The 22693-nt window shown below is 40.5% G+C and overlaps 4 protein-coding genes across 7 annotated transcripts; 1 reads left to right on the plus strand and 3 right to left on the minus strand.

Moving 5' to 3' along the window:
- Window positions 1-363: 363 nt before the first annotated feature.
- Window positions 364-4619, minus strand: LOC141832129 (ubiquitin-like-conjugating enzyme ATG10). Of its 2 annotated transcripts, none has more exons than XM_074719614.1 (7): window positions 4436-4619; window positions 2441-2606; window positions 2298-2348; window positions 2159-2218; window positions 1285-1384; window positions 1112-1209; window positions 364-1023 (listed from the first exon to the last, which is right to left on the minus strand). In XM_074719614.1, exons 2-7 carry the CDS (start codon window positions 2585-2587, stop codon window positions 832-834), a joined length of 648 nt encoding a protein of 215 aa, XP_074575715.1. In that variant the 5' UTR covers window positions 2588-2606; window positions 4436-4619; the 3' UTR covers window positions 364-831. The 2 variants fall into 2 exon arrangements, with proteins under 2 accessions (XP_074575715.1, XP_074575716.1); XM_074719615.1 differs by having other exon boundaries at window positions 4468-4614.
- Window positions 4620-5941: 1322 nt separating this feature from the next.
- LOC141831684 (tricetin 3',4',5'-O-trimethyltransferase-like) lies at window positions 5942-13176 on the minus strand. 3 transcript variants are annotated; one of them, XM_074719100.1, is made up of 8 exons: window positions 13033-13176; window positions 11286-11334; window positions 11134-11222; window positions 10924-10973; window positions 10717-10801; window positions 6878-7330; window positions 6420-6795; window positions 5942-6350 (listed from the first exon to the last, which is right to left on the minus strand). In XM_074719100.1, the coding sequence occupies exons 5-8, from the start codon at window positions 10746-10748 to the stop codon at window positions 6051-6053; spliced, it is 1161 nt and encodes a 386-aa protein (XP_074575201.1). In that variant the 5' UTR covers window positions 10749-10801; window positions 10924-10973; window positions 11134-11222; window positions 11286-11334; window positions 13033-13176; the 3' UTR covers window positions 5942-6050. The 3 variants fall into 3 exon arrangements, with proteins under 3 accessions (XP_074575201.1, XP_074575202.1, XP_074575200.1); XM_074719101.1 differs by having other exon boundaries at window positions 10717-10788; window positions 11134-11334; XM_074719099.1 differs by having other exon boundaries at window positions 11134-11334.
- A 1699-nt stretch (window positions 13177-14875) lies between these two features.
- Window positions 14876-16167, plus strand: LOC141832094 (esculetin O-methyltransferase-like). The gene is made up of 3 exons (XM_074719574.1): window positions 14876-15264; window positions 15423-15798; window positions 15868-16167. Exons 1-3 carry the CDS (start codon window positions 14876-14878, stop codon window positions 16165-16167), a joined length of 1065 nt encoding a protein of 354 aa, XP_074575675.1.
- A 2976-nt stretch (window positions 16168-19143) lies between these two features.
- On the minus strand, window positions 19144-19656 carry LOC141832489 (uncharacterized). The gene has a single exon (XM_074719991.1). It carries the CDS (start codon window positions 19654-19656, stop codon window positions 19144-19146), a length of 513 nt encoding a protein of 170 aa, XP_074576092.1.
- Window positions 19657-22693: the final 3037 nt, after the last annotated feature.

The raw sequence follows: 22693 nt of genomic DNA on the forward strand, positions 1-22693 counted from the left end.
GCATAGCTTAGTGTAGTGAAGGATGATTCATCTGCCTTGCGGAATGGCAGATTGAGTCCCCAAAAAAAAAAAACAGACTTAGAATGCATGGTTAGTCAGTCCTGAAGTAAATTAACCAATGATAAAAAGTTGAATGCTATGATTATTGTTTGCTCAAAAAGAAGAAAATATAGAATATCCTTTGGAATGGAAACGGAAAGGAGCAGAAGATAAACTATTAATACATTCAAATGTTTATGGTGTATTTGAGGTGGTCATTGATTGGAAATCAATTCTTTATTACATTCATAGATGATGCTTGTAGAAAGGCTTGGGTGTATCTAATGAAAAACAAAAGCCCAGAGTTTGACATCTTTCAGCATCTTCATACCAAGGTTTAGAAGCACACAAGTACAAAATAAATAATTTTATTTATCTACACTACAATCTTAGATTTTGAAACCTATAAACCTCTTCACATCTTAGATAGAATCTCAATTTTGACAACTTCAGTCTAAGACTAATTCTTTGTACTTCAAATGGATGCTTTTCAGTTAAATAAGTGTTTAGGTCTTACTGCAGAGCAGCCAGCACCTCCTATCAGCTTCCTTCAATTGAGAAGAGCCAGCCCACCACCTCCTATCAGCTTCCTTCATTTGGAATGAGCCAAGCCACAGGCATGACCCAACCCAATTAACAACTCCGGCAGCCTAACCCAATTGACAACTTACACATGCAATACCACAATATCACGAAAAAGTACATATCAATTATGAGGGAGATGTGAAAATTTTAACATTAATAAGCTTATGTGAAACTACAAAGTTTTTGTCAGCCATAGCCATAGACCATCTACACTGATTTGAATAACCCAAGAGGAATTCTCAACCCGACAACCTGACCTATGACCGATAGCCATGCAGATAAATAGCCACGAAGAGGAGGGATCTTATTTGGAGCATCACTGCAAAGCAAAAACTTCATCCATTCACCTGTACCACAGGGATGTAAAGTATACCATGGTCGATGGAGGTAAGGATGATCCTGATGTCTCAAGAGTTGAACTTGGTTTAGGCACATTGGTGGCACATAATATAATGAAAAAGAAGGGGGAAAAGGATGTATGCATTACCTCCTGGGTAATGAATGCCCATTTTGATTCCCTAAGTAGTTTGAGAGAGTAAGCAGGCAGGTCTTTCTCGATGTCAACTAACTTCAAAGGACAACCATCTGCATAAAGATCATTCTTGGCTTAGTGGAAGGCAAATGCAACATCATGGACAAAATGACCTGTAATTAACATACCAGATTGATATCCACGGAAATAAAGAACAGGAACCCTGAAAGTGAAGCTGTAGAGTATGTGGTAATCATAGATATGCATGTCATTTTCATAACTTCGAACCTAAAATAAGAGTTAGATACAATCACAGTTACGACAAATACATACATACATACATACATACATACATACATATATATATATATATAAGGGTGGATTTACTTGGATTGAAAGATACGAGAGAAGAGGGGGAAGGGGAGGGAAAGTCATAAAAAAGTGTATATATGGAGTTCCATATGTAATCTTGTTAGTCTTTCAGTCTCTCCTATCTTTCACCCAAGTAAACCAACCATAAGCCCCAATTAGATAAGTGGGAAGGAAAGATGGGGAAAGAAAGAGAAAATAGGGAAAAAAAATCTTACTAAAAGAAGAGAAATATTTCCCTAGTTCATATACCCTTGGAGGGAAGGAAAGTATAGTCTCCCTCCTAACCAAGGATGGAAAGAGTGAAAATTTCTTTGATGGAAAGGAAAGAGGGAAACTTTTTTCTAAAAAAATTGTTATAAGTAAATATACACATACACTTATATAAAGCATAAGCAAAAATATAGCATTAATCAAAACTGATATATATATATATATATATATACTTTTACTTTTTTGCTTTTCTAATCAGATTTGAGCTTTATTGCATACAAACAATGTTTTTTCCACCTACATTGAGTGGAATCAGATTGGATGTAAATGATATTTGTACAGCTAGACAACTTTTCAAATAGATCAATACAGGCACATGCCACTGCTATGGGCATAATGTGCTTTTAATTTAAAGCTTAGACATATTTTAATTCCTAATGACCAATGCATTCAAAAAGAGGTTTATTAGATAAAGTTTACCAAGGTAGCCTCATCAAAAGGCTCTTCGTCCCTGGATATGCTTTGCTCGCAACTTCCTTCCTGAAGAAGAAAAGAGATGGAAGAAATTAGATGCTAGAAAGTTTCTATTAATGCAAGTGTAGTTAGCAGTCACACTAACCTCACTTGCATTTTGATGATAGATGTTCTCGATTGCTAGGTATCCTGCTGCCTGTAATGGATAGCTAAGATAAAGCCACCTTCATGAAATGGATCAATTAATGGGGCAACAAAAAGAGGAAAACAAATAGTATGCTGTATCACCGCATCGCATGACAAAGCACCTAGTGCACGATCAGGTAACCAAACCCATTGGGGAAGAGCAGTGTTAACCTCTCTCCATCTCTCACAAAGATCAGCAACAGAAATATCAAACTCACTTGGAGACAATGTCCCATCCCATTGGTACATGCTCCTAAATCCCAATTGCCTGTAATTTAATTAAGATGATTCAACAATTATTGTATGTTAGACAAGACAATCTATAGTATGCGAATTCACAAATGTTAAGTGGTAAAACAAAAATACAATAGTTCAATAGAAAAGAAAAAGGAAAAAAAAACTAACACAAATCTACCAAATGTCAATGCTCACAAGCGTTAGCAAAAACAATCCCAATGGTAAGTAAAGTCCTTCTTGTGTGTCCTATCTAAGTGTAAAATTATCAACTATTATGTGCGCTTCTTCCCTGTCAACAGCTAACTTGGGCTCAAAGTCAATAGTAAAGAAGAGGTGCATCCTTAATAATTGCATTGCATTTATACTATTAAATCTTATTATATTTTAATTTTTTTATTAGAAGAAGTTATCATGTCATAGCTACAGTTGGTTAATGTTTTTTAAGCAATAATATCAAGCACATATAATCCTAAATGTTTCCTTTCCCTTTATAATCTACCAAGGAAGTATTCGCTTTCAATGCTTGTTTTGTGTGCCTCAATGTCAACAACTTTTGGGCTAATACCCTTCAAACAACCAGGGTTGATTGCTAAGCAATAGTTCCTCCAAACAACCAGGGTTAATTGCTAATACTCATCAAACAACAATGATTAAGTGATATTATCAAAAATCTGACAGCATAAGAAAATAATACTTCCTCCTTCCCCCTCTCGTTTCCTTGAACCAAAAAAGTACAAAATATGAATTGATAATTTCAATTCAGAAGATTTCACAGGATGTAACATGCAGGTAGAGCTGTAACCAGGACCTTTACTCAAGTAAGGCACAGAAAAGGTAACAATTGTTTTTAAATACTAGTTATAATTCATGCATAAAAATATTGCCTTGATGCATTATATTATGTGATAAAAAATTTAATTTATGCAGGCAAAGAAATGAAAATAAAAGTAACTAATCTAAATTGTGTAGAAGAGGAGAACATAATTATAAAAAAAAATATTGCATATCGAATATTTGTATGGTAAAATAATCTCATCGTCAAATGCTACCTTTATAGATAATTTGAATCCTACGGCAATTTTAGATGCTTTGCTATTGATACCACAAGGCAGGTACCCTGCAAATCTTATCATCAACTATCATATTATTGAATGTATTATTTGTGACGAGACACCTCACTATGGTACCAGTTTGTTAGTTATCTTTAATTGATTGCCTTCATGTCTATCAATATTCATGAATCTGAATTGATTGCCTTCATCGTAGCATCATAGTGCTAACAGATGTTATTTGAACCAAATAAACCAAACAATCAACTCGATATATAGATAGATATCATAAAATGAATCTAAAAATTTATAGTGAGAGATCGTGTCACTGATTAGCAAATATATTTTCGTGATCTCATCAATATTGCAAATGAATCTAAAAGTGTCAGTTGCATTTAAGCTTAGCATTGCTAAACATTCAAAGAACATAAGCCTAGACAAAAACAAGCATATAAATCTTTTTCATAACTCAACCCAAATAGTATCAAATAACACTACGAACTCAATCCAATAAAACAACTTTGCTAGTATGTCAGTGGGTGATCGCATACGCCCATGCGAACGCTTGATGCAGTGGTGAAGGCGGGTGATGTCAACGGTGATGAATAGAGATGTAAGGGTGGAGAGGAGGCGAAATGGGGTGGCAGGTCACAGGTGAAGGCCGGCACGGAAATTGGGGAAATGAACAGTGGAACATCACGGGCAGTGTAAACAAGGACGGAAAACCTAATTTCATTGATTTTTCTACAGAAAATTTCACAAAATTTTAAAATGTAAATTTCAACTGAAGAACACAGAAGAGAGGATCTACCTAATCGAACAAAAGGAAGAAGCCGCAATGACCTCGTGGCAGAAGTTTTCGATAAAGGAGGAAGGAAATCCGCCTCGAAGAAAATCTGCCACCGCCCACGAATCTATGCCGCCAGTCGATGACGATGATCGGGAAGATAAGATTCTCGCCGGAGCTCGCAGAGAGACCGGGGAGGAGGCGATCGGGACAGGGATCGAGGAAGGGTTGCGGTGTAAACCAGGGAACGATATATATCAAGCGGCTCATCTCCCGGTTCAGTTTAATCAAGTTGGTTCACTCCTAAAATGTATCGGTTCAGGCCCAATAGAGGCCCAGAACTAGAGCTAGAGTGTTGATCCAGATGAAGAAATAAATAATGCAGACAAAGAAATAATAAAAATAAATAAATTGAAAATAAGTTCTAGATCCATGAAAATAAATTATAAAAAAAAATTCAAGATTCAATCATCTGAAATGCAGAGATTTTATCATATGGTAATTAATTATATTCTTTGTTAAGAGTAATATATTTTCTTTATTTAGAATATTTATTTTTATATTTAAATTTTCATAATATTAAAATTTCCTGATTATTCTAGTTATGTGGAAATATAAATATTGTAGAGCAAATGTTACCTCTCTTATATCACTTCAACAATGCTGAGTTAAGCCTTAGGGCTCTGCGTTGCTGATGTTGGTTTTGATTTCTGCAGGAGGAAACGAAAGAAATGTCTCTTATCTAATTTCAGATCTCTATCTCATTGCCTGAGTTGAACCATTTCTGCTTAATTGTCTGCTTGTTTCTTAAAGAATCTAATAATGATAATTGAAGTCTAGTGTTTCTTGAAGAAATCTTGTGTGACTCGACTTGGTAAGCCTCTCTATGTGACTCAGCTGTCTAGACCCCTTTTATAGCTCGATCCTCTAGAACACCTCATGTGATTTGACACTTAAGTTCTTGAAGTAGATACTCAGGGATAAGCTTGAGCTTTGAACTCAAAGTGTCCTTCCAAGGAAGTTGACTTGTTGGACAATTTTTACCGGAGAGATAGAGGGAAATTTTTCTAAATTGAAATTATGAAAAAAAATCAATTTTAGATTTATTTCTCAAGATGATTTGAACAGATAAGGAAGAATGAACTGTTTGCGCTGCTCTGAAGATTGAATTATCTTATATGACTAAGCTGACTTGGTCGAGCTGCCGAATATCAAGTACTTGAAAAGTAATCTAAAGTTCGAGCGGGTTTCCAACTGTTCAAAAATAGAGAAATTGAGATCTATGTTAAACGTAGATTCTTTAAAACAGATTTATCTCTTCTAACGGTGCTACGAAATTAACACGAATGACTATTTCCTATGATATTTTATCAAGCTGTGAAGTACCCAATTGATTTAAGTAAAGGAATACCAGCTTTTCCTTTCTAGCTTGATTTAAGTATAGGAATGGCTTTGAATGAACACCATGCCACAAAAACAGATTGAAAGCAATCACTCTGTTCAATTAAACATTCAAAACAAGCTGCCAAATAAAATACATGATTTTAGCATTAATTAAATTCCCCCAAATCCATTTCTTAAACACTCGTGATCATCCATGGGAATTCCTATTTGAAAGCAAACAGCAAGGACAACTAATCTACTTGATGAACTCCAAGACCCAAGTGCCTGCCAACACAGGAAGAGCGTTGAATCCATGGAATCCTGCTTCCTTCGCCAGTGCCTTGAACTCCTCCTCTGCTCTCTCTTTTCCGCCCACGTTGTAAGCAGCCATGCACAGGTCCAACTGGAAAATAGCTTTGGCTTCCGGCGTCGCCTCTGGCACCGACGGAAGAACGTACTCCACCACCACCACTTTGCCTTTCTCCGCCGGCAGCGCCTTCCAGCAATTCTTTAGTATCTTCACGCAGTGCTCGTCGCTCCAATCATGAAGAATCCACTGCAGATGTTCAACTGTTAGAAGGATAGATCTGAAATGTTATACGTTATCACTGTTGAATTGATCGACCCTTAGGATGATGGCGTCACCGGAGGGAACGGCTTCGAACATGTCTCCACCATGGTGCTCCACTCGGGTGATAGCCGGTGCGTCAGCGACGACGTGAGGGAGGTCGAAGTTGATGCCGTGGATGTGGGGGTAGAAGGAGGTGATGAGGCTGAGGTTGCTGCCGGTGTTTCCGCCGACGTCGACGAGAACCTGCACATCGGCGAAGCCGTCGTAACGGCGCAGTAGGTTGTTCATGATGAGCGTGGAGATGCCCTTCATCGCGCCGTTGAACACCTTGTTGAACCGCGGGTCGCCGCCTTGGTACTCGAACGTCGTCATGCCGTACGCCGCCATCACCGGGTGGCCGCCGTGCAAGATGGAGTCCGTCAAATAGCGCCTGAAATCCCCTCGGAAATTTGAAAATTAACTTGAAAAGAGAGTCAGTAAAATAAAGTTAAAAATGAAATTATATATCGTACCACGTGTCGATCATGACTTGATCCTGATGAAGCAGAACTAGATTGGCCACCGTGCCGCCGTCGTCATCCTGCACCAGGTACTTGCAAACGGGAGCAGCGGAGTACTTCCAGCTGCCGCCGTCGGTGGAAAAGCGGACGATCGCATTCGCAGCCAGCAAGCGGAGGATGCGGTCGACGATGTCCGCAGCCGATGGATTGGTGGTCGGCAAGCGGGCGGCGAGCTCCTCGGAGCTCAGCGCGGCCGTCGATCCGGCTTTGACCAGCATCTCGAGGAGACCGAGCTCGATGGCCGTCTTGAGAACCATGGGAAGGACAGCGGCGCAGGAGAGCTGCAACGCCCGGGAGCACTCCTGCTCCTCCTCCTCCTCCTCCGGCGACAGCTGCGGTGGGGCCATGGGAGGAGGCAGAGCAATCAAGAGAGGAAACAGAGTGGGGCGGCGAGGTCGTCTAATCCTTTTGTTTTATAGCAAAGATTCCATGAATTACTTTTAATGCCGTACAGAGAAACATTGTCGTTTTTCATGTGCACAATTTAAAATATGGCGCATGAAAAAACAATTTGGCATGCACCGATTAAGAAATTTTTGGCTCAGTCCGGTTAAACAATTTCTATTGAACCATGATCAGCCATCATAAGAGCCCGTCCTTATTGTAGAAGGGAGCGAAATTATAATTTTTTTATTTAAAATAATAGCGATATGCTCTCTAAATAATATTTAAAATATACAAAAAAAATAAATAAATAAAAAAACCCTCTACTAAAAACTAGATCAGCACCACTAAAATTAGAAAGTATTCGAGGACATCAAGCAGAAGTGTATCTTCTAATACCCTTAAAAGGTCTACCATATTGAATTACTTCAACTTGGTGAACATTTTGGACAGGAAACAAAAATAGAGAAATAGAATTGTTCATCGATCAGAATAATAATTTCAGCACTTCAAATGTCATGCTGTAGAAGCACGGGATAGGTCCAAACCATGGTGAATCCAAAGGAAGAATTATTGACATTGGATCAATAGTCTATGACTCGCTAAAAGGAATAAATAGATAAATGTTAAAAAAGAAACTTAATATTGAGTCTCAAGATCAGTTCCAAGAACCAGAGAAGAAAAGCATTTGCACGTTTAAATATCACAAAGGTCCAATTATGAATAGCTCACATTCACAGAGCAAATGAGAAAGCAATTATCAACCATGAACCATTTGCAAAATCCAAAGATTTCAAAAAATAAAATTTTCTTCAAACATTCAAGAACTTTTCTTTCTTCTCATTGTCTCCTTCAGCAACTGTGCCACCTGCTGCCCGAAAAAGCAAAGCTTACTCTGGAAATTCACATGAAAATATCAATCATTTTCAAATACAACTTGCACGAGAGAACTTAAAACAACTGGAAAAGTATCCTTAATCAAGAAATTGCATATGGAAATAAGAAAGAGTTACCAAAATAAAAACTATAAAAGCATCATATATATATATAGTGTACATGAGATGATGTAGTTTGTTTTATGCTTATAAATCATACAATACCTCACTGTTTTTTTACATACTTCTAAGAAAAAAACATTAAGTTATTCCTTGATAAAGGTTTTAGATAGCTAAATTTGTTTACTTTAATGAAGCCACCACTCACTTTGAATCTTGCATTTGTCATTGCCGCATTTAATTTTGGTTTCATCTTGCCAAACTATAAATAATCAATCATTTTGGACATGTATTTACTATTTTAACATATTTTCCCTCAAAGAGTAATAATAGTAGATAGATGTTCGGAGTAAAAGCAAGAATCCAGCAACTATGTTAACACCTAAGGACTTAGTGAAGCATTGAACTTGCACATTTCAGAGTAAAAAATTAAAGGGAAAAAAACAACTTGCACATTGCAGAATAAATTTAGGCATGTGGACAGAAACGTTGGTAACATGGAGTAAAATTCCCATGTATCAAAAAGGAAGCAGAAACATCACCTAGTCTCGGTTCCTTCAAGATCCTGACACCGAACAGCGCGAGCCTAGAATCCTAGATACGACCATGATATAACCTGAAATTCAATGGCCATCAACAACTTCCAACAAAATGGGAGCCAAAAAGAAGAATTAGCACCGGAGCCCTACTCTTCCGCTACACTTGTTCACTATTACGTCCGGGTATAGGATCAAGAGATGGGACTGATGCAGCGGGTCGCTTCGTTGAGCTTCGGCAGGGAAGTCGGCAGGGGAAGACGGGGGATGGGACAAAAGTGAGAGGATCTAGGGTTTTCCTAAGAATATAAAAGTTAATCTAAAAATTAGGCCCTATTAATTTATGGGCCCTGGGCAGTCGCCCTAATTGCCCTGGCCCAGGACCGGCCCTGGCCGTGACTCATGGCAAGACCCGAGTTCACAGTCTCAATTTATGGTCAGACGGAGCTCATTGATGTCCCAACCACAATTCACGATTAGGCTGCTCTCTAGTGGCTGTGACTCATGGCCTAGCCACGACCTCATGCCGGTTATAACTCATAGGCAGATGCAAGGTCACGATGAAATAGCAACGAAGAGAAAATAGGAAAAAGTTTTGCTAAAAGAAGAGAAATATTACCTTAGTTCGCATACCCTCTGAGGGAAGGAAGAAAAAAAAAATCAAACACATCAAATGGATATCCCTTAAAAAAAACAAATGGACACCTCATCATATTCCTTGACCCAACATTGTTATACCCGCCACAACACGTAAAAGCTGACCAATAGCTACTACAACAACAACAACAACAACCAAGTCTTATCCCACTAAGTGGGGTCAGCTATATGGATCCTTTTACGCCATTGAGCTCTATCTCCTATTATATCATCAATTATATTAAATAAATTTTATCTTGTTTTATTGTTGCTAACTAAGTCTTTTTTGGTCTACCTCGCCCTCGTTTTATTGTCAATAGCTACTACAAAATCTTAAATTTAAGATTTAAATTTACACTGTATAAAAATTATCGAATAACTTTTATAACATGTAGAAACTATCCAGTAGCTGTTATAATGTATTTAGAATGAATTTAAGATTTCAAATTGTAACAGCTACATAATAAATTTTACAACGGTTTAAAGTGATTTTGATAAAGTTTAAATAATTTTGACCAAATTAACAATAATTTTTTGATATAATATTATTTAGACTCTAGACCTTGAATCATAAACTCTAAACTCACTCTAAACATATTGTAGAAGTACTGAATAGCTTCTACACAGTATAAATCATAAACTTTAAACATGTTGTAGTAGTTATTGAGTAACTTCTACACATTGTAGCAGCTACTCAATAACTTTCTATACGTGGTAATCATAAACCCTAAACTCACCCTAAATATATTATATCAGCTACTGAATAGTTTCTACATGATATAAAAGTTAAATCATAAATCATAAACTCACCCTATACACGTTGTAACAACTACTGAGTAGCTTCTACATATTATAATAACTACTCGATAAATTATACACATTGTAACAACTACGAATAGCTGCAACAACAACACTAGATCAAAGAATATTTTCGAAATAAAATCACAAAAGGACACTCATTTGACTTTAATTGGAAATGGATGCTCATCTAATGATTTTACAAATGATGGATACCCATTTTATTTTTGCCCAAAGCATAGTGTCCCTCCTCCTAACCAAGGATGGAAAGAGTGACAATTTCTTTGATGGAAAGGAAAGAGGGAAACTTTTTTCTTAAAAAATTGTTATAAGTAATATTATACACAAACACTTATATAATGCATATATAAAAAACTGACTATATATATACTTTTAATTTTTTTGTTTTTCTAATCAGTTTTGAGCTTTATTGCATACTAACCTCACTTGCAGCCACACTAACCTCACTTGCATTTTGATGATAGATGTTCTCGATTGCTAGCTATCCTTCTGCCTGTAATGGATAGCTAAGATAAAGCCACCGTCATGGAATGGATCAGTTAATGGGGCAACAAAAAGAGGAAAACAAATAGCATGCTGTATCACAATATCGCATGACAAAGATCAGCAAAAGAAATATCAAACTCACTTGGAGACAATGCCCCATCCCATTGGCACATGCTCCTAAATCCCAATTGCCTGTAATTTAATTAAGATGATTCACCAATTATTGTATGTTAGACAAGACAATCTATAGTATGCGAATTCACAAATGTTAAGTTATCATGTCATATCTACAGTTGGTTAATGTTTTTTAAGCAATAATATCAAGCACATATAATCCAAAATGTTTCCTTACCCTTTATAATCTTCCAAGGAAGTATTCGCTTTCAATGCTTGTTTTGTGTGCCTCAATGTCAACAACTTTTGGGCTAATACGGTAATACCCTTCAAACAACATTGCTAAGCATTATTTCCTCCAAACAACCAGGGTTAATTGCTAATACTCACTTGGAGACAATGCCCCATCCCATTGGCACATGTCCTAAATCCCAATTGCCTGTAATTTAATTAAGATGATTCACCAATTATTGTATGTTAGACAGGACAATCTGTAGTATGCGAATTCACAAATGTTAAGTTATCATGTCATAGCTACAGTTGGTTAATGTTTTTTAAGCAATAATATCAAGCACATATAAAAATATTGTTTTTAGACAGGTAGAGCTGTAACCACGACCTTTACTCAAGTAAGGCACAGACAAGGTAACAATTGTTTTTAAATACCAGTTATAATTTATGCATAAAAATATTGCCTTGAGGCATTACATTATGTGATAAAAAATTTAATCTATGCAAGCAAAGAAATGAAAATAAAAGTAACTAATCTAAATTGTGTAGAAGAGGAGAACATAATTATTAAAAAAATATTGCATATTGAATATTTGTATGGTAAAAGAATTTCATCGTCAAATGCTACCTTTATAAATCATTTGAATCCTACGGTGATTTTAGATGCTTTGCTATTGATACCACAAGGCAGGTACCCTGCAATTCTTCTCATCAACTATGATATTATTGAATGTATTATTTGTGACCAGACACCTCCCTATGGTACCAGTTTGTTAGTTATATTTAATTGATTGCCTTCATGTCTATCGATATTCATGAATCGGAATTGATTGCCTTCATCATAGCATCATAGTGCTAAGGGATGTTATTTGAACCAAATAAACCCAACAATCAACTCAATATATAGATAGATATCATAAAATACTGTTATCATTTCAGTTGCACAGATTCATGAAAATAATATATTGCTGTAATGACTCTTTTTTTTTCTTTTGACAGATTTATTAAAAATGTTAATGCATTTTTTCCTTGTAATGACTTCACAATTTATGGTGTGTACTGTTCAATAAGGACTGCAATGTAATTATTATTTCTTCAAAGGAAATTATTATAACTTTTTATTTGAAGAAACTATTTTGTTCTTCATAGGAAAATAAAGAAATTTTTTGTTGAATCAATGGGATAAAATGTCGAGATCTATCCATGTTTTGAAGGACATGACAATATATTCACGTTAGATTAATACATCCATACCATACTAGACTTTTTTTGGGCCATTAAAAAGTGAATTTCTAACCAATTAAGAAAAAGACAATTGAAACTTATAGGATAAAACAATTGTTTACTCAATCTATCCGCCAAACCAGTAGGCTAATGCAATTACAAACATTTATAATGAGAGATCATGTCACTGATTAGCAAATATATTTTCGTGATTTCATCAATATTGCAAATGAATCTAAAAATGTCAGTTGCATTTAGCTTAGGATTTTCAAACATTCAAAGAGCATAAGCCTAGGTAAAAACAAGCATACAAATCATTTATATGACTCAACCCAAATAGTATCAAATAACACTACGAACTCAATCCAATAAAACAACTTTGCTAGTATGTCAGTGGGTGATCGCAAACGCCCATGCCGAAGAGGATGCAGCGGCAGAAAGCTTGGTGCAATGGTGAAGGCGGGTGATGTCAAAGGCGATGAATAGAGATGTATGGGTGGAGAGGAGTCGAAATGGGGTGAAGGCCGGTGCAGAAATTGGGGAAATGAACAGTGGAACATCATGGGCAGTAAATAAGGACTGAAAACCTAATTTCATTGATATTTCTGAATGAAAATTTCAATTGAACAACACAGAAGAAAGGATCTACCTAATCGAGCAAAAGGAAGAAGACGCAATGGACCTCGTGGCAGAAGCTTTCGATAAAGGAAGAAGGAAATCCGCCTCGAAGAAAATCTGCCACCGTCCACGAATCCATGCCGCCAGTCGATGACGATTCTCGCCGGAGCTCGCAAAGAGAACTTGGAGGAGGTGATCGGGACAGGGATGGATCGAGGAAGGGTTGTGGGATAAACCAGGGAACGGTTATATAAAACCGACTTATCTCCCGGTTCAGTGCAATCAAGCTGGTTCACTCCTAAAATGAATCGGTTCGGGCCCAATAAAGGCCCAGAACTAAATTGCTTTAACCCAACTAGTTAATTAAAGCAGTGGACTCGTAGCCAATTCCCACACTGCTTCCGTTTATACACAAACCCTAAATTAGATCAACAGTTAGTTGGATGCTCGGCTTGACTTGACTTGACTTGACGACCATCTGATTGGAGTCTTAGATGATCTCCAATGGACCATGAATGGGCTAAATGGACCTAGTTTTGACATTGAAAATCTTAGATGAATGATTGTCCTACGTTCTAGTCCCGCGGGTTAATTATGAATTGTAGCCTGCGAGCTTCAATTTAGCCATAAAACACAATTGTGAGTTTATGACTAAGTCATCATGAGCTCGGGATCTACCCATGAGTTGTCTTCAACATGAGCTTGTGGCTAGATCATGAGTTGCTATTGTAAAATAATGACCTAATTGTGAATTGTAATTGTGAAAGCAATGAGCTCTGTCAAACCATAAATTATGGTCGTGAACTTAAGTTTCGTCATGAGTCATGCTAATCATGATTCATAATAAATAAAGAAATAAATATCATGATAGTTATTATAAATATTGTGTAATTCCATTCAATAGTGTATGTTCTGCTTGAGATCATTTACAGATGAATCATCGGTTGATGAGGGTGAAGTCATGCAAGATCCGCAGACGGTGGAGCTCCTGTCAGACTGCAAAGAGAAAGAGGGTGAGAACAAAGGCTAGGAGGTGCCTTGGCTTAACCACTCCGACGCTCAAGTCAGGTCGTGAAACAGAGATGGAGAAGAAGAACCAACAATGTTATAGAAGGAGAATGTTGATTGTGTATTCGCGTACTTGCGCCTGCAAGAAACGGAGATCATTATATAGAGTCATTAGGGGTAAGGAGAATATCCTATCGCTGCGGTAGTTAAGGGTCTTATTGCCTATACTTAGTATGATCCAGGACATGCTGTAATAATCATGTTGTACTAATGAGGTAAGTGAGCTACCATCAAATATTATATTATTGTACGTGTCTTTCTAGGGGTGGTCTGAGCAAAAGCGCGACTTGGAGAAGCAGAATTGACAGAGGGATTGACCTCTAGTTAGAAGATCATGAATTCATTCGGGAACAAAGTCAATGAAGCACCAAGTAGGAAGCTGAGTGAGCCGTAGAGTCATTATTTGAAAGCAAGCAACAAGAACAACAAATCTACTTTATTTTTTAAAATTAATATTTAATTTTTTTAAAATTCACAGATGTCCGTCTAAACCCGGATAAAAAAATAAGTGTGAATATTTATTTTTTAAAAAATATTAAATTTATTTATTTTTTAAACTTAGGACCCCAAACGTAACGGAGACGGCCCTAATCCTACTGAGCCAAAAATTTCTAAGCCGGTGATGTCAAACCGGTCCAACTTCACCTTCGGAACAAACAAGTATGTATTTGTATTTTTCATACGTCATATTTTAAATTGTGCACATGAAAAACGTCAATAATTCTTTTTTGCGGAATTAAAATTAATTCACGGAATCTTTGCTATAAAAGGTAAGGATTAGAAGACCACGCTGCTCCAGCTCCACTCTGTTTCCTCTCTTGATTGCTCTGCTACCTCTCATGGCCCCGCCGCAGCAGTCGCCGGAGGAGGAGGAGCAGGAGTGCTCCCGGGCGTTCCAGCTGTCCTGCGCCGCCGTCCTTCCAATGGTTCTCAAGACGGCCATCGAGCTCGGCCTCCTCGAGATGCTGGTCGAAGCCGGACCGACGGCCGCGCTGAGCTCCGAGGAGCTCGCCGCCCGCTTGCCGACAACCAACCCGTCGGCCGCGGACATGGTCGAGCGCATCCTTCGCTTGCTCGCCGCGAATGCCGTCGTCGACTGCGCCGAAGGCGGCGGCCGCCGGAAGTACTCCGCCGCGCCGATTTGCAAGTACTTGGTGCGGAACGACGACGGCGGCACGGTGGTCGATCTAGTTCTGCTTCATCAGGATCAAGTCGTGATCGACATGTGGTACGATATATCATTTGCAGAAAAATTCCATTTTACACCCTCATTTTATGACTCTCTTTTCACCCCTTGTAGTTTAGAATAAATACTACATGATACCCTTTACAGATTTAAAGTTAAGGCTATTAAAGTAAAATTTCAAATTTTGGAGGGGATTTCAGGCGCTTTTTCACGGACTCCATCTTGAACGGCGGCGACCCGGTGATGGCGGCGTACGGCATGACGATGTTCGAGTACCAAGGCGGCGACCCGCGGTTCAACAAGGTGTTCAACGGCGCGATGAAGGGCGTCACCACGCTCGTCATGAACAATTTACTGCGCCGCTACGACGTCTTCGCCGACGTGCAGGTGCTCGTCGACGTCGGAGGAAACACCGGCAGCAGCCTCCGCCTCATCACCTCCTTCTACTCCCACGTCCACGGCATCAACTTCGACCTTCCTCACGTCGTCGCCGACGCGCCAGCCCTCACCCGAGTCGAGCACCGCGGCGGAGACATGTTCGAGGCCGTTCCCGCCGGCGACGCCATCATGTTAAAGGTCAATCAATTCAACAGTGATAGCGTATAACGATTTCAGATCGATCCGCTAATAGTTGAACACCTACAGTGGATTCTTCATGATTGGAGCGACGAGCACTGCGTGAAGATACTAAAGAATTGTTGGAAGGCGCTGCCGGCGGAGAAAGGCAAAGTGGTAGTGGTGGAGTACGTTCTTCCGTCGGTGCCAGAGGCGACGCCGGAAGCCAAATCCATTTTCCAGTTGGACCTGTGCATGGCTGCCTACAACGTGGGCGGAAAAGAGAGAGCAGAGGAGGAGTTCAAGGCACTGGCGAAGGAAGCAGGATTCCATGGATTCAACGCTCTTCCTGTGTTCGCAGGCACTTGGGTCTTGGAGTTCATCAAGTAGATTAGTTGTTCTTGCTGTTTGATTTCAAATAAGAATTCCCATGGATGATCACGAGTGTTTAAGAAATTGATTTGGAGGAATTTAATTAACGCTAAAATCATGCATTTTATTTGGCAGTTTGTTTTGAATGTTTAATTGAACACTGTGATTGCCTTCTAATCTGTTTTTTTGGCATGGCGTTCATTCAAGCATTTTTTTATTATTATTATTATTATTATTATTGGCTTTGAAAATCCGCTTTCTTGTTGGATGTTAATATAAGAGCGAATAAAGATGCTTGTGTGGAAGAACATATGTTAAAGAGAGTCGGAGTTGTTCAACAAGTTCCCGAGAGATGATTGAGTTGGTTATTACAGGATAGATTTGTTGAAGTGGACAAGGGTCAAATCTCGGTGAAGTCGAGATAATGTCCTCTCTAATTATGGTTAACTGTAGTTTTTTGATTTACTTCCTCAAAATGATTATGAGGTCGATCATGTAGAACTGTTAGAGTGATGAATTCTACCTTTAGTGAAAAAAAGAGTTGTCCAACAAAGCCCTTTCTATACTTAAATCAAGCTAGGATGGTAGAGATGGATGAAAGTAATGGAACTTAGAATGAAAAGGAAAAATGGGTATTCCTTTACTTAAATCAATCGGGCACTTCACAGCTCGGTAGAATATCTTAAGAAATAGTCTTTCATATTAACTTCGTAGCACCGCTAGAGGATACGAATCTGTTTTAAAAAATCTACATTGAACATAGATCTCGATTTTTGAACACTCAGAAATCCACTCGAATTTTAGATTACTTTTCGAGTACTCGACAATTCAATCTTCTAGGTAGTACAACCATCTCAAACAGCTCATTCTTCCTTGTTTGACAGTTTGATAAATTATCTTAATAAATAAGTTTGAAATTGATTTTTTCATAATTTCAATTTAGAAAAATTCCCCTTTATCCCGATAAATTTTTTTTTATGAAAGGTAAATATATATATCATCAATGTGAAATGCACTGTCGTACAAAATGACCAATGACTCTACCTCATGTTATGTCTGACGAAGTCTCAGATTTGAGTAAGAGTTAATGGTGCATCCTAAATGTGCTACATGTGTACCAACACTGTCGATGTATCTCACTTGTTGTCTCATGTGCATGCCTCGCTGCTATGTATCTCACTCTCTGTCTCATGTGCAGGCCTCGCTGCAATGTCGTCATACTCCATGCGCCCTCTGTCAGCGAGGATAGTCCTATCATGTGTCATGGGCCACCTCTCCAGCAGCTGCTCGTCCAGCCATCCAACCAAATGTCGTCACAGCATCCACCAGGGCTGGATTGTCCAGATGAAGCACGCCACCGCCCATCCGCAGTAGAAGAACCTCTCCGCACCATAAGCACGTCTCCGCCCCCAGCCTGTCATGCGCCTCCATCCGCATCCGCTCAAACATCTCCAACCTCCTCTCAAGCATCTCCTGCAGACCTTGCACACTTTTAGCAAGTGACCAGCTATCAACGGATTTGACGTGTCTTTATCGTAGCCGTCACTACGGACTAGATGAGCTAATCGGTGGACTCATTCACCCTCTAAGGCTTTTTGGCAAAACCTCAGCCATCAACGGATTTGGGTCGTCTTTACCACGAGCCGTTTGCTGTGGACTAGATGAGTCAATCGGTGGACTCATTCACCCTCTTAGGCTTTTAGGCAAAGCCTCAGCCGTCAACGGATTTGGACGTCTTTACCACGAGCCATTTGCTGTGGACTAGATGGATCATCCAAAGGTGGATCCATTCACCCAAACTTTTTTTTACCAATGCGGAATGTGTATGTATGAGATGTATGCCATGTGTCTATGTATGTATGAAATAACTAAGAATGGGTAATACATGTGATGTAATGTATGCATGTGTGCTAACGTGTATGAAGATGGATAATGTATGTAATGACTCAACTATCTCATCTATATGTGTATGAGTACAAAAGTAGTCCAGCAAAATGCAATCGCTCTGGTAGACGCTACCCCTGTCGAAGCTCGCTATCCGTATAGACTTCAAGGTCCGGTATACATGTGTCTGAACCCTCTGAAACAGCCGCTCCTCATCCAGACGCCTCCCCTCATGTACCCAGGCATTCCTAGCACTCCAGATATGGTGTACTAGGGCCGCCATGGCCACGTGTTGCGCTGAGGACGCGATGGATGTCCTCCTGTATAAGCGTCTAAAAGTGCGCAACATGCTCCGAAATGTGCTCATCATCGGCCTCATCTGCAGCCAAGCCCGTGTCCTCCCCCACAGCCTGCCTGTGATGTCACACTGAAAGAATAGGTGCTCCAATGTCTCCTCTACCTGGCCACAGAATATGCACTGTCGGTCTGGTATGTAGTCCTGTCGAGCTCTCACTGGTAACCGCCTGCGTGCCAGGAGCCACAATGTGAAAGCATGGCTCGGCTGAATGGGAGATCGCCAAACCGTCCGCACCCATGGCTGGTGGGGACAAGCACCTCGAAAGTGATCATATGCACGTGCAACCCCCCTAGGCTGCTGAAACCAATCTACCAGTAACTGCTCTGCCGCCTCACACTCCCTAATGTCACAAGAATGCTGTCTCGAATCTGTAGCATCTGCTTGATGAGCGGAGAGTCACCATGTCGCACTATCCATCCCCATATCCCTGTCCTGCTGCAAATATGTGTGGTGCACCCATCTGATCCAGAGAGTGTCCTTGCTTGTCCTGGATACGCCATAGAACCTTTGCTAGCAGGGCACGGTTCCAGGCGCTCAAGTCCCTCAAGCCAAGTCCACCCTCCCTCCTCGGTCCGCATAACTCAGCCCATGCAATCGGTGGGTGCACTGTGGTCCACATAAATGATCTGCAGATCCCATATATACGATCAACCACTCCGCTGGGTAGTGGTAGCACAGACATCCAATAACACTCCATCCCCTGAAGAACTGAGGCTACCAGCTGGGCCTTCTTTGCATAAGACAGTGTCGCCTTAGGCCAGGAAGTGACTCGCCTGGTCAGAGCATCCAAAAGTGTGGTATAGTCTGATATCCGTAGCTTCTGAGAGGCAATGGGGATCCCCAGATATCTGAAAGGCATCTCCCCCAACTGGAAATCCAGTGATCTGTAGTAGTCGGTGTCTCATGGTCTCATCAATCCCCGCCATGTAGATGCTCGATTTGGCCAGATTGGCTGTGAGACCAGCCATCTGGGCAAATCTCTGTAAGCAACCGACTAACTGTGTGACTGATGATGCATCCCCTCGAGAGAATAGCAATAAATCATCAGCATACATCAGGTGTGCTATCCTCAACTGCTCACACATAGGATGGAAATGAAAATCTGATCGAACTGTGGAGTGCGCTAAGGAGCGGGACAAAGTACTCCATGCAAAGCCCAAACAGGTATGGGGAGAGTGGATCCCCCTGTCGTAGTCCTCGGCCACCTCGAAAAACCCATATGTATTGCCATTGATCACTACAGAGAATGTGTCGTGGTGACGCATTCTCTGATCCATGTGATAAATATGGCAGGAAACTGTAGGCAGTGAGTACATCTAGTAGGAAATCCCAGTGGACTAGAGTCAAAGGCCTTCTAGAGGTCCACCTTGAGTGTACATCGTGGAGAAATGCGCTTCCTCGTGTACCTACGAAGTAGCTCCTGTGCAAGGTGGATATTATCTGTGATAGTACGACCTTTAACAAAAGCTGTCTGGGCAGGGTGCAATAGGTGGTCTGATATCTCTGCCAGTCTGCTAGATAGTATCTTCGAAATCACCTTGTAAAATACTGTGCAGCATGAGATGGGCCTATACTCAGTCACTGTAGTAGCATGTGCTGTCTTAGGCACCAAGGCAATAAGTGTGTGGTTCCAAGAGCGAAGCAGTCTGCCACTAGTGAAGAACTCACGAATGGCTGCAATGAAATCCTCCTGAATGATGTCCCATGAATGCTTGAAGAACTTGGAACCGTACCCATCTGACCCTGGTGCCTTCAGATCGCCAATATCAAATAAAGCCCTCCTGATCTCCTCCTCAGATGGTGGTCTGATGAGGCTGGTCTGCTGCTCACTAGTGAGTACTCTGCCAAAAGAAATGCAATCTGAACAAAGTCTGAGCGCTCTACCGGTACTCCTCAACTGAGTCTGGAAGTGTCTCACAAACTCATGTGCAATAGCCTCCTGATCTGTAACCATGTGCCTCCCTGCTGTGCCAACTGCCACAATTTCTCTCCTCTTGTTATTCCTTTTGACCATATGAGTGAAAAAAAGATGTGTTCCGATCAACCTCTTTAAAATAGGTATGCTTGGCACGCTGCTGGTAAAATAGGTATTCTGCATGTTTTAGTCTCTCTGCTACTTGCCTAGCCTCTTTGTACTCCTCATCTGTCTGTCCCTGGTCTAGTACACGCTGCTGGACCTCATCTAGGTGAAGCTGTGCCCGTCTGGCCCTCTCCTGTATGTGCTGAAAATCCATGATGATTTAGTCTTTTGAGTGGATATTTCAGCTGGCGTAATTTGTCCCTGAGCCTGTACTGTGCTGTCCCTGTCTCAATCCCAGTGGCTACACTCTCCCATGTCCTGTACAGTCTGTAGGAAACTCTGATGGGTAGTCCACATATTGAAGAATTTAAATGGCTTAGGCTTCCTTCTACCCACATCCATGATGGAAACTGTGCATATGGCATGATCCGAGTAGACTCCTGGAGGATGGAACTCTGCATAACTGCTCCGATCCTGCTCTAACCATAAGGCATTGACCATGGCTCGGTCCAGTTTGCAGACCACCCTTCCATTCGTCCACGTGAACCTGCATCCCACAGAGCGTAGGTCCTCCACACCTGCAGTAGTGACAAAATCCTGAAAATCTGCTGTGGCATGAGTGGTGACCTCTAGCCCTCCACTCTTATCCGCTGGAGAAAGGGGGGCATTGAAATCCCCAACTAATAGCCACGGTAGTCCCATGGTTTCTGCAATGTGTCGAAGTCCCTGCCACATACTTCGCCGACTAGTGATGGTTAACTGCCCATAAATGAAGGTCACTGCATAAGAGGTCCCTGTAACCTGATGTTTGATGAGTGTGTGAATGTATTGATCTGTCCATTCTTGAATCTCCAATATGATGGCACTGCTATCCCAAAGAAGTAGCATTCTGCTCCTACCAGAACTCCCCACACGATGCTCACTGCTCACACCTGGAAATCTTGAAGCCTTGAGAGAAAGGTAATATTCTGCAGTTAACTTGGTTTCCAAAACGCAAAGTGCACTGCAATTTCTCCCTCAGAAAGAGGTTCGCAACCTCCTTCTGTTTGAGGCCTTTGTTAAGGCCTCGTATGTTCCATGTGCCAATCTTCATGGGCCTGAAGGCCGTCTGTTGCTTGCCTTACTCCTCCTCTCGTGCTGCTCAGGTCCTTCATTCACTTGTTTGTCGTTGCAGACAATCTGTTCTACCTCTTTGCTGTCCTGTGGTGTTGTCCCAGACTGTGGCTTATGTGCTGTGAAGACATATCCTGAGGTAGCAGCCCCTGTTGGCCATGTTAATGCAGCTAGGCCAACTATAATTGGTTTGTGCTGGACAGCAACTGATTGTCCTTGGTGGTTCTCCTCCTCACTGTTAGTATGGCCCTCCTCCATGGGACTGTGTAGTTGTTGATGGGTATGACTTGGCTGCATTCGTGCTTCTGTACTCATAGTATCTAGCTGTGGTGCTTTTGTTTACCCGTTTTAAAACTGAGAGCTCTTTCACGATTCTATGGGTGGTGGTGCATGACTGTTCTTAGTTGGTGGAACGATTTGTTTTGTTAATTCCGTTAACGAACGAGACCTCAGCCTGCTAACTAGCTACGGATTGAGGTTATTCAATTATAACTTTATGTGACTTCCAACAACTTGCCTTGTAAATCTTATTAATCATTAACAGTTATAATTGGGTATCATAGGGTTATTTTTAACTATATGACCCCCTAATTATTAGCAATTACAAATGTTGTTGTATAGGATAATGCATTAAAAATATATAAGTGCAATCTTGATTTGATTCTGCCGCCACCACCGCGATTCTCTAATCCCTCGCGATTCACCGCTCCCCTTTGCCGTTTGCTGCTCCCCTTCGCCGCTTGCTCGCGCATCCCCGACGCCTACCCATTCACGATTCTCTAATCCCTCGCGTTTCTCTACTTATCCTTGAGTTCGCCTTCACCGCTCCCTTTCGCCGTTCGCCGTTCCTGCGCCCCTTCGCCGTTCGCCACTTCCATTCTGTAGGATTGTTCTGTCTGGTTTGTTCAACAATTACTCAACGACTTCATATATTTTGTGTTTCATGTCCTCTCTGTATTAGTGCGATCATGTGAGTCTAGTTAGCTTGGTTCGCTTGGCTGTGTTAATTGACTTGCTTATGCAATTCACTCACTAAGACACTTGGCTGGAATATTTTTAGCTTCTTAATGTTCTTTTCCACCTTTTAGGTAATAATGAAATGCAAGAACTATATATGTGGCTTTGCTCCTTGAGAAAGGAAGCATCTTGTTGCATATCTATCTCAGAGA

This window comes from Curcuma longa, chromosome 7 (genome assembly GCF_044706935.1).
Source record: "Curcuma longa cultivar G26 ecotype Majalengka, Jawa Barat chromosome 7, ITB_CL_G26_1.1, whole genome shotgun sequence".
Taxonomy (NCBI): domain Eukaryota; kingdom Viridiplantae; phylum Streptophyta; class Magnoliopsida; order Zingiberales; family Zingiberaceae; genus Curcuma; species Curcuma longa.

Bases quoted from the DNA above. Each gene is read 5' to 3' on its own strand.
- LOC141832129 (XM_074719614.1), bottom strand. From the start codon at position 2,587: ATGTACCAATGGGATGGGACATTGTCTCCAAGTGAGTTTGATATTTCT. The intron at 2,349-2,440 runs GTGATACAGCAT...TATCCATTACAG, and splicing joins GTGCTTTGTCATGCGATGCG to GCAGCAGGATACCTAGCAAT. The intron at 1,210-1,284 runs GTATGTTAATTA...ATCTTTATGCAG, and splicing joins TTTCCGTGGATATCAATCTG to ATGGTTGTCCTTTGAAGTTA.
- LOC141831684 (XM_074719100.1), bottom strand. From the start codon at position 10,748: ATGCAAGTGAGGTTAGTGTGGCTGCAAGTGAG. The intron at 7,331-10,716 runs GTTAGTATGCAA...ATAAAACAAAAG, and splicing joins TTAGTGTGGCTGCAAGTGAG to GATTAGACGACCTCGCCGCC. The intron at 6,351-6,419 runs GTCGATCAATTC...GAACATCTGCAG, and splicing joins GTGACGCCATCATCCTAAGG to TGGATTCTTCATGATTGGAG.
- LOC141832094 (XM_074719574.1), top strand. From the start codon at position 14,876: ATGGCCCCGCCGCAGCAGTCGCCGGAGGAGGAGGAGCAGGAGTGCTCC. The intron at 15,265-15,422 runs GTACGATATATC...AGGGGATTTCAG, and splicing joins CAAGTCGTGATCGACATGTG to GCGCTTTTTCACGGACTCCA. The intron at 15,799-15,867 runs GTCAATCAATTC...GAACACCTACAG, and splicing joins GCGACGCCATCATGTTAAAG to TGGATTCTTCATGATTGGAG.
- LOC141832489 (XM_074719991.1), bottom strand. From the start codon at position 19,656: ATGCGTCACCACGACACATTCTCTGTAGTGATCAATGGCAATACATAT.